Source organism: Seriola dumerili, unplaced genomic scaffold, assembly GCF_002260705.1.
Source record: "Seriola dumerili isolate Sdu_G_001 unplaced genomic scaffold, Sdu_1.0 BDQW01000111.1, whole genome shotgun sequence".
Lineage (NCBI taxonomy): Eukaryota > Metazoa > Chordata > Actinopteri > Carangiformes > Carangidae > Seriola > Seriola dumerili.
This window is the reverse complement of record NW_019174366.1, coordinates 2,578,640-2,589,816: the sequence shown is the minus strand read 5'-3', so window position 1 is coordinate 2,589,816 and position 11,177 is coordinate 2,578,640. Positions and strand designations below refer to the sequence as shown.

Sequence of the window (11,177 nt, the reverse complement as noted above, 5' to 3'; positions counted from 1 at the left end):
AACCAGGCACATGTTGGGCCAGAAGTTTAATTTTGCTGTCAACAAGTATTGAAAATGAGTATTAAAACTGTCAGACACTAATGATTGATTATCAAATTTGTAGTGTTTTTATTTCTCTTATTTTCAAATTGTTTTTGATTTAGGATCACTGCTGTTTATAGACCATATTATTTAGTCAATGTTTCTAAGACCCATGATCCCTGATGAGATCAATATTAACCATCAGTTGTCATTCATCAGGATGTATTATGGTCTAAGTGAATCCCTCTTCGAAATAACTGTATGTAGGGGCATGACTACAGTGTGACTCATCGTTACATCACTGGATGCGAGATGTGTCACTGCTGTAATTTTCCATTTTCTGATTTGCTAAAGATTACAAGGAAATGTTGTTCACAGGAGAACAGAGGAGATATTCTACCCGGAGGTTCAGCCTTTTGTCCGCGCTGACAAATGGCTGACCTGAATGAAGGGGAACCTGGGCAGTGGACCCCGGGGCAGCCCGGTGATAGGAGCCTGGACACCGCTCAGACTGTACGCTTATAAAATCCAAACTCCGCCCCTCTGGCGTGCTAGCAGTACAACAATCGTGCACTTCTGAAGCTGCTACGGCCCGCCTACTCTAAGTGTGACGTACCAGTCGACCAATCAGAAGTGCATGTGGGCGGGAGCACAGCTAAGTGACGGCGGTGTGTAGCAATGAGAGAGCCTCTTTGTGTGTTGTCAGCGTATATAAGTCATTTCTGCCGCAGTTTCTTTCTTTGGAATAATGTCGGCTGAATATGATAATAGGTAAGGAAACATTTTACAATCTCACGGTCACACATCGGCTCACAGCTCGGTTCATTCGTTTCCGTCGGTTTGATAGTATTTGTTATCATTGATTTTCGGTGATGTGGACTTTGTGTGAAGCATCCTGGCATTTCTGTGTCTGACTAACGATGAGGCCTGTAGACAGCCTGCCTCAGACTAACGTCGCCGGTCCTCACATTTCATCAACCGGCACCGGGAAGTCAGACGTTAGATTTTAGCATTTTCATTTAAAAATCTATATTTTGCTTCGTGAATTATGGTGTACATGTTTATCGTAGGCGGCAGGAATCATGGCGGCCGCTATAGATCCCTGAAGCTAAATGAAATGAAATGGCAGCCGGCGCCTCTGGTAGCACGTGAATGAGGCTGGGGTAGGCCTCAACGGTTATTATATCACAACGCTCTGTTGTTATTTGTCAAATATTAAATGTAAATGTGTTTTGAGGCTGCGGGGCTCCCTGTTCCTCTCGCGGTGGAGGAAGTCCACCGGAGCCAGTGGTAGAAATGTGAAGTATCTTTGTTCTCCTCGGCCGACGGGCGCACATGGTCGCCGTACTGTGAACCGGCGGCTCGGGACAATGTCGGCAGCGCAGGCCGCTGAGTGCCGCTGGAAACGATTCTCCTGACGCTGCTGTTGTTGTGTCTCCTCGGTTGAAACAAATAAGCAGTTTGTGTCGATGTGTGCTGTCGTTAATGGGAACCGCTGACTGGACAAGTTTTAATAAAAGGCCACATAAAAAGGATGTGGGGCCTGTTGGCAGCGGCGGTAGCGGCCCGGGGCTACAGCTAGCTAAGCTGTTCTTTATTCCTGCTATCACACGTTTAACGTTAGCGCCACGTCTTAAATTCAACAGTTCACATCGATGGTTCACGTTAAATCACCAATGAGTCTCATGTAGTGAAGTAGATAAAGTGTATTCGACGTGGCTGTCGTAGCCGTTAATTCGTCGTCTCGCTTCCGACTCAGCCTTCACCAGAGAAACGACCATCTTGGATGTATGTAGTAGAAATGGCGGACTCCGAAAAGGCGTTTACTCTGAAGGACCAGGAGAAAAGAGCAAACATGTCTGAATATAATGTCTGCTGTGTGAAGGAGGCAACAGATGACCATACAGTTACTACCTGATTACACTGGCGTTTTTTAATTGTAATATTAACTATTAATAAGATCAAAAATATATTGACGTAGAGTTGGCATTAAAGGTGAATATTCCTCTAGGATATTATTAAACGCATCGAGTCATAAGTTACATGATGGCAGTATCCTAGACAATTTTGTCCCAATGTTTTTGGTATCATAAAGTTTACTTATTTTTTGCTTATGAAATGTTAATTTATGTAGTGATGTGGCACAGAATAACCTTTTTTGTTTGTTTGTTTGGTCATTAACAGAGACAATGGCCCAGAGGGCATGGAGCCAGATGGGATCATTGAGGTGAGTTTGTCTGCAGGGGGCTTTATTATCTTCATCACCACAGTGACACTTCCACCCACATAGCCTCAAGATGTAATTTTAAGCCAACAGTGAGGAGCACCTTACTGTTCTGCAAGCTGTAAAAATATAAAGAATTATCATATAGATAATCTTTAACATGCATTTGAATTTCTTGTTTGTCTCTGCAGAGCAACTGGAACCAGATCGTGGACAGTTTTGATGAGATGAACCTGCGCGAGGCTCTGCTCAGGGGAATTTATGCCTATGGTTTTGAGAAGCCTTCCGCTATCCAGCAGAGAGCCATTATCCCTTGTATCAAGGGTAAGTAAGTTTTCAGTGATGGGGCTTTTTTGTGTGTATATGTTCTATTTTAATCAATACCTCTTACCTAGATTTTAGAAATACTGGAGTATTCACTTCTCTGCCCAGGGACAGAACATCTGCAATGCAGCTGCACCACATTTAACTGCTAGAACAACAACAGAAGTTGTGTTTTAATGCCTTTTTGTTCAAAGCAGTGATTTCTGTTCACTCAGCCTCCCTGAGGTTCTGCAGAGCATCAGATTCTTGTCGCTTAAACTACGCTAATGAAACACTTTGAATCATCCCAACTGACAGCTGCTTGACATTGAAAGTGTGAATTTGAGAACCCTGAACTAAATGATCATGCTTGTGCTAAAGTAGCTGTGTACACTACTGTAGTTGAATCTGTTGTAAATACCCTGTTCCCATGTCTTCATTTTTTCTCCCCTTTAGGCTACGATGTGATCGCTCAGGCCCAGTCTGGAACTGGGAAGACTGCCACCTTTGCCATTTCCATCCTCCAGCAGATTGATGTGGAGCTGAAAGGCACCCAGGCTCTGGTCCTTGCTCCTACCAGGGAGCTGGCTCAGCAGGTAGGCTCAAGCTAAAACAAACACTGAAAAACCTGCAGTGTTTTGATTGGATGCAACACACCCTCAGTCTTAATAGCTGCGTAACATTGTCCCTACTGTCTGAGTAGTTGTATAGTTACAGACATGGGACAGTTATATCAGTATAGGTGCTCCTTTCTGCTAGATCTCACTACAGATTAGACTGCAATGATTATTTCGTTTTGGTGCAATTTGAATACTTTTGATGGTTTTGTACAAAGGACACATTAAACCACTGTTACAGAGTTGGTATCATTGTTTAAGTGGGTAAGACACCAGCTTTTCTCCCTGTGTAGTCTTTCACTACAGCTAGTTGCATAACAAAAGTTTCATAGACTTCAATTACAATTAGCCGTGTGCTAAAATAAGAACGCTCAATATCCCATAATGACAAAGGTAAAATAGAATTCCACATCGTGTCCAATCAGCTGAGTTTATCACAGGTGGTCTCCAATAAAGGTGTAAAAACATCCCAGAGGTGATCCAGAGAAATGGAAGTCTGAATGCTTATGTATGTATGTCCAACTTACAGATGCCCCCTAAATGCCTCACGTGCAAACTATCAGTAGATGCTAGCTTAGTGTGTAAGGAAGTTAAAACCACTTGGTTTTATTCACACGAGCCTCAAACCTAAGGTTAGTCTAAGCAGGGAAACGCTGCTCCCACAGCGTTTGACACTGTAAGTGTGTTTGGCTGTACCTAGACTGACTGAGTGTGTTAGTGAAGCCAGTCGATTCCTCTGATAGTTCAAATGTACCAGTGTTTTTAAACTCATATGTGATGGATGAAATTAATGGATGTTGGACACATTTTTACCCCTGGTTCATTTCTTCAGTAAAATGTCAGGAGACTATGAACTTGTTTTCATGAGGTTACTTTATGTCAGCAAAGCATCTCACATCAGCCCAGAGAAAATCGTGCAGGTTAAAGTGGACTGATGGACTCTCTGACTCGCTATAGATGGACTTAAACTACCACAGTTGCTCTTGTAGTCTGTCCATGAAAATAAAATCCGATGTAGTAGTTTTCCATAAAACATGGACTCCACCTTTTTTTTTCAAACATACTTAACAGAAAAATTATATTGACTTGTGTTGGGGCCGATGCTGTCTCATTTATCTCCAGAGAGGCAGAGAAACGTCTTGAGACAGCTTTAACGGGAATCTGAAAGGGTGTTTGTCTTTATGGCTTGGGGAGCACTTTAGTAGGAACACCATATATCAACACTGGGTTTATGAACACTAATCCAGAACAAGAGGCGGCTCCAGTCAGACCTGCTGTATAATGATGAAACCCATGCGTGTCAACTGACTCTGTGAACCCCTGGTGTGTTGTCGCTCCTGTCGGCGTTCTGCTGGCTGGAGTGCTCAGGACACCAGGGACCCAGAGACATGATCATACATCACTACTCTGAATACAGCACCATCAGTCACACTAACGAGTCATTAGGGTTGACAGCAGACTGCCTCATCAGCTCCATCCTGCCTCCATCAGCTGGAAGGTGCAAAGAGGAGGAATTAACACTATAATTTCACATCCCCTAGACAATACAGCAACTGTTCGCTGCTGTAATACAGCAAGAGCAGTGTCAGGACACTAACAGCAGTTTAATACAGTTAGTTAATTTGCAAAGGATCAATCAGTGTGCAGCTAAACTATTTTCTAAACCACTTTATTTATATAGAGACATATATAAATATACAGAGTGTGTATATATATATATATATACAGATATATATATATATATATATATATATATATAATATATATATATATATATATACTAGTATATGATATATATATATATATATACTCACTAAATAAATAAATTAAACTTGCATTTTTCTAACATGTTGGAGAAAAAATAAAACTTGCATGGATCTAACTGGATTGAAAAAAGACATTCATTGTGTTAAAACAAGATTTGACAGAATCTTAAACATATTTAGGATTTTTATTTTATTTTTTTTAAATAGGCAACATGTACTTACTCCAGAAGAGGTAAATCGGTTGAACCCAAGTCAAAATCGGCATGCATCCTGGTTTGAATGTTAACTCTTTTAATGGCCTAACACATGGTGTTGTTTATCTGACTTTGTTTAGATCCAGAAGGTGGTGCTGGCCCTGGGTGACTACATGGGGGCCAGTTGCTACGCCTGTATTGGAGGGACCAACATCCGCAGTGAAGTCCAGAAGCTGCAGGCTGAGGCTCCTCACATCGTGGTGGGAACTCCTGGCCGTGTCTTCGACATGTTAACTCGCAAAAACCTCTGTAAGTCATCATGGGAGTTAACAAATGGTTTCTTAATGAACTTCAGGAGCGACTGTCAGGCTACCAATAAATGACAATACAGGAAGGCTTATCTAGAGGAGTTTATACTCGCCTGAAGCAACGGGCTAAAGGTTGACTTGACGAATGTGATCAGTTCACCAACCAGCTCTCCATTTGACTGTACTTCAGTCAGTTTATTCTTGCTGCTGTGACACTAACGTCTGAACACTAATCCAGAACAAGAGGCGGCTCCAGTCAGACCTGCTGTATAATGATGAAACCCATGCGTGTCAACTGACTCTGTGAACCCCTGGTGTGTTGTCGCTCCCGTCGGCGTTCTGCTGGCTGGAGTGCTCAGGACACCAGCGACCCAGAGACATGATCATACATCACTACTCTGAATACAGCACCATCAGTCACACTAACCAGTCTTTAGGGTTGACAGCCGAGTCTTATCAACAGAATGTTTGAGAAAATGACATGCAAGTGTCTGTACTTCTGTCTGCTTCTTTGTTCATGTGTTACTCAACAAGGTGTTGTACTTATGTGAACTCAGAGAAACACCAGTTTTAAAACATCCCTAACAGGGATGTTCCCAATGTTTAATTTCCCTGTTGATGAAATGGTTTAGATCTGGACTCAGCTCATCCAAAAGTTAAAAACTTCAAACAATAAGTTGAGCACAATTTAATCAGATCACAGCATCTGTGGGTAAACTGTCATATTGGTTTGGGTGGTGTAGCTGACACCAGCAGCCGTCTTGCCATACAGGTTTAATAAATCCACATACATGGGAATGTGGTTCCACATTGCTCCAGTCGAGTAGTTATGTCAGTTAAACTGCCAAACTAGGCTGGTTCTACTACATGTCTGTTTCCGCTTTCCACCTTGCTGGATTATAACATCCAGGTTTTATTAAAGGAGGCTGCCATCTAGTGGTGGGCAGCTGAGCAACATCTGGCACACCAGTAACTGGTGGTGTACATTAATAAAATATCACACACATCCTATCTCCTAACGCAGAAATGTGTGTGCGCAATATACCGACGGCATGAGTCTGCTGCTGCACTGTACCGTCTACAACTCTCTGAACTGCAGAGAGGTGCTCGTAGCTGTTGGTGGTAGTTTGCATAGTTAATGTGAAGAGCTGACTGATAACCACACTGTTACTGTAGTACTCTGGTCTGTTTCATGCTCCAGCTGGATGTCACTACTCTCTCTCTCTCTCTCCATATTATGTTCATGAGAAAACATGGCACCTGTTCACCTGAACGGAGCCAGTCCATCTGTGCAGCACGTCGTCTGGCTCTGCGTTGGCCCGTAGTAGAGATGAGTGCACGCATGGTTCTTGTCACGATCTCAAAAACAAAATGGCTGCCACCGTAATGATTCTCCAGAGTCGTACGCAGTGGATTTTTTTTTTTTTTTTTTTTTTTTTGGTCTTTATCAGACAACTATAAACACACTGCTACTCCACCTGGACAATCCCACGCTTTTGCCTTTTTAGTGAGGACTGTACAGATTTAGACGGGAGACGACAGGGAAGAGAGATGACTAAGTGTTGCACAGGCCTTCAGCTGGAATCAGATATAATATGCTCCCTAATCATTTCTTCCAACTCTTGGCTCAGTCCTTGACATTGCCAGAATATATTTGATGAATAACCGATTCCGATCTCCAGTCTAAAATGTCCAACCGGGAGTATCAGTAGGACATTAAACATGTCTCACCTCTTTATTTTGCAGCCTCTAAGAACATCAAGATGTTCGTGCTGGATGAGGCTGACGAGATGCTGAGTCGAGGGTTCAAGGACCAGATCTATGAGATTTTCCAGAAACTGGCAAGCAGCACACAGGTAAGAGCTGAACACCTGGCCGAGGCAGTTTCTTAGGCACAGTGCATACACCTGGATGTGTGCTTTTTTTGATCTGGTTTTAACCAGCCGTCCTTCTGTCTCTTTTTTCTTTTCTTTTTTTTTTTTTCTTTTTTTTCCTTGGATAGGTTGTCCTTCTGTCGGCCACCATGCCAGCCGACGTCTTGGAGGTCACAAAGAAGTTCATGCGTGAACCGGTCCGGATCCTGGTGAAGAAGGAGGAGCTGACCCTGGAGGGTATCCGTCAGTTCTACATCAACGTGGAGAAAGAGGTGAGGAAACGTTTACCAGGAGAGATTAGAGTTAATTCAACAAAAAGACCCGTCTGTGTACAGGTTGAAGGTGATCTGTAGTCACATGTGGAAGATAAACTGGTTTAAGTACACCTGCTAACGCTAATACCATTTAATCCAATGGCCCAACAGTTGAAACGCTCCTCACCTTCACAAAGGGTTTTATTGTCAAACTATTGACTTGTGTTACACAGGGAGGTGTCTCTCTTGTTGGCATCGGTGAGGCTGAGTTCAATAATGGACAGGCGTCTCTGTATAATACAGTACAGTTTAGCTGAACCACTTAAGACTACATCCTTCTATAGTGGATTCAACAACATTATCCTTGCAGCCTCCACAAAGGAGGATTTACTGCAGAACTCTTGTATAAGACTGTTGGTTTTAGCTCAGTGGACTGACTCAGATCCCGGTCCTGTTCCTCAGGAGTGGAAGCTGGACACGCTGTGTGACCTGTACGAAACCCTGACCATCACACAAGCTGTCATCTTCATCAACACGAGGAGGAAAGTGGACTGGCTCACTGAGAAGATGCACGCCAGAGACTTCACCGTGTCCGCTCTGGTAAGAGCCTCTCTGTCCTCATACACTGAGCTCTGAGTCCAGCCTGAGACCTTTTTAACTCTGCATGGCTAAAGTTGTGGAATTTGTGGTGATGCTGCACTGTAAAGGTAATCCAGAAATGATTGGCACAACTAAACCTTTCAGTGGAGTTTACATCTGGTAGCTCCCATTGGTGAGTCAACCGCCGTGAAGGCGCTCACCCTGTCCCGTTCCTCTCCATGTGTTTTCAGCACGGTGACATGGACCAGAAAGAGAGAGACTTGATCATGAGGGAGTTCCGCTCTGGCTCCAGTCGAGTCCTCATCACCACTGACCTGCTGGTAGGTACAACAGCTGTTTACACTGTAGCTGCACTGTAGCTAAACAACCTGAGCTGCTGACGGTGTGACAGGCACGTCAGAATGGCAGCAGCTGCTCCGGCAAGACAAGTTTTAAGTTGGCCTGAAATATTTTTCAGACCAATTTTTTAAATATTTCATTCATTGTGCAATATACCTGTCTGTAAATGATATTTATAATTTTATATCGATGAGCCAGATGCAAAGCAATTTTGTTCTACTCTGCCTTTTGTCTGAATAACATTAAAGTTAAGTATATCTTTCATGTCTGTACACACACTGACTGAGACTAACAGATGTCAGGTTTACTATAAGATGATCTGTGTGGTCCAAGGTTCCCTCTCCTCCCATCTGCAGTGCTGGTGAAGGACTGAATGTTCCTTGGTAGAGAAGCCTATCTGCCCTCCACTGTAGCTAGGTTCAAGTCCTGGACTCACAACTAATTGGCGGATTACACTACATTTTTATAAATATGTGTATATATGTATTTTTTTTTTTTTTTTCTAAAAAGATGAAAATTTGATGTGAATACTGACCTGAAGCCTGACCTCAGTCATGTCCGCTCTTGTGCTGTGTAACTAATGTCCCTCATGTTCCTCCTCAGGCCAGAGGTATTGATGTCCAGCAGGTGTCTCTAGTCATCAACTACGACCTGCCGACCAACAGGGAAAACTACATCCACAGGTAACGGCACAACTCGGACAAATGTCACGTCACATTGTTGTCTGGCCTGAATAAGTGTTCGTAAGAAATGCTAGTGTCTCATAAAGAAAAGTAAATATGACACATGGTGACTGAAGTTCAGATGTTGATTTTTATTATCAGTGTAACGCTGCCTTGGTTATTACGAACCAAATATACATATTCCCAAATGTTTTTTTTGTTTTTCTCTCATGGTGTTTTGTCATTGGTTAATAATTTCCAACTACCAAGTCAAGGTAACTGAACCCAAGTTCTACCGGCTTAGCAAACAGAACTGTCATGTTGTCTGATGTGAACCTTCAATCCATAAAACCTGTCAGTCTTTATCTTCCACCCTGTGCGACTTTGAAGTCTCCCAGTTACTCTCACTGTCTGGAGCTTCCAGATGTTTACAGATGTTCTCTGCTCAGTGACTGACTCTCCTCTTCTGACTGTCAGGATTGGTCGGGGTGGTCGTTTCGGCAGGAAGGGAGTAGCCATCAACATGGTGACCGAGGATGACAAGCGCACCCTAAGGGACATTGAGACGTTCTACAACACCACCATCGAGGAGATGCCCATGAATGTGGCCGATCTGATCTAGACGACGACTCCACCTGCCCTTCGTCCGCCCCCACCCTGCTTATTTTAGAAGTCAAACTTTGTTTCTTACACGATCTGAACCATGACTTTACCCTCCACGTTCAGAGGGAGGGAGGAACGCAACCGCCACTCCTCCCTTTCCTCTGAAATAGATTTTGGCCATGTTGGAAGGATGACTCGGCTTCATCCGCTTCCATAGTTCGTCACTCCATATCAGCAGCTAAATTCTCCATTAGCATTAATTAGACCGTTCCCACATTGATGTCCTGACGACATTGGAAAAAAAGAAAAAACAAAAAAAAAAAGAAAAAAGAATCCCACAAGTGCAGAACATGACCACTTTTCCGAAAGCACATTTAAAAACCTGACGTTGCTGTTAAAAGGATTCTAGCTGTGACTGTTAGAAAAGCTTAACATTAAAAGAATAACTTGGCTCAATATAACTCGCACAGTGAAAACACAAAGACTGAAGCTTTTGTCAAATGTGGCTCTGATTTGCTCCTGCGCACCTCCACCAGGTGCTGCACCACTGGTAACTAATAGCTGGGCGGTTCAGTCTGGACTAAACGCAAAATGAACTGGGATGTGCTGCATTTGACCAGATCAGTATTTAAACAACCTCCAGTGTACTTCAAACAGCCGTTAACACACATCCATGATCATGTTCAGTACCCAGGTTTTGGGGGGTCTAGAGTACACAGGGCATATTCAATAAAAAGACCTGTATAGTAAAAAATCCACCATGAATGAGTTGTTTACCCTTTTGATCCTTTTCCTGCTGTTTCATACCTATATTTTTTACTGCTATTGTACATACTGCTTGACTTGTACAGTCACTTGTCCAGTAGCATTCGGTTGGAGAGCGACCGGCGGCCGCAGATGCTCGGAGGCTGAAGCGACGGTGAGTTGAGTGCAGCGTTTGCCTCTCGACCTCCTGGTTGGATTTTCATCTCTAACTCTTTGACATTATTGTTTATTTAGATTTTATTTTTCAAACAAAAAAAAATTGGATTTTTTTGATAAGGTGGTGGTCAAGTTTTTTGTAACCTACCTTGCCAAAATGTCGGGGGAGGTGGGGGCGTCTGACACGAAAGGACCAAACTACAGATGATTAAGTATATGGAGACTTGACCCCCTTCCCTCCCCCCCTTCTAAGCGCTCATTATATTGCCTGTCATCATGGGGTGTCTGGTTTAGGAGAACCATCATGTTTTGGGGTGTATGGTCAGTGCTATTTTTTAAAATGAATTTATGGAGTTGTTAACCTTTTTGAGACAGAAACAGTGTATCAAGTTTTCTACATTGGATTCTGTATAGTATTTATTTTAATGGTCTTAAAAAAAAAAAAAATAAAGGTTTCTCCTTTAACAGTGTAAACTGGCCTCTGAATTGTT

General features: G+C 42.9%; 1 protein-coding gene across 1 annotated transcript; it reads left to right on the top strand.

Annotated features, from left to right (window-relative positions):
* The first annotated feature begins 728 nt into the window (after window positions 1–728).
* LOC111223568 (eukaryotic initiation factor 4A-I) lies at window positions 729–10,530 on the top strand. Its single transcript, XM_022747760.1, has 11 exons — window positions 729–792; window positions 2,206–2,248; window positions 2,437–2,569; window positions 3,005–3,144; window positions 5,266–5,434; window positions 7,180–7,289; window positions 7,436–7,579; window positions 8,024–8,161; window positions 8,392–8,481; window positions 9,104–9,183; window positions 9,640–10,530. Exons 1-11 carry the CDS (start codon window positions 770–772, stop codon window positions 9,782–9,784), a joined length of 1,215 nt encoding a protein of 404 aa, XP_022603481.1. The 5' UTR covers window positions 729–769; the 3' UTR covers window positions 9,785–10,530.
* The last annotated feature ends 647 nt before the right edge of the window (window positions 10,531–11,177 follow it).

Coding starts and splice junctions, on each gene's coding strand:
- LOC111223568 (XM_022747760.1), top strand. CDS start 770: ATGTCGGCTGAATATGATAATAG. Junction 8,162..8,391: donor ACTTCACCGTGTCCGCTCTG/GTAAGAGCCTCT, acceptor ATGTGTTTTCAG/CACGGTGACATGGACCAGAA. Junction 9,184..9,639: donor AGGGAAAACTACATCCACAG/GTAACGGCACAA, acceptor TCTGACTGTCAG/GATTGGTCGGGGTGGTCGTT.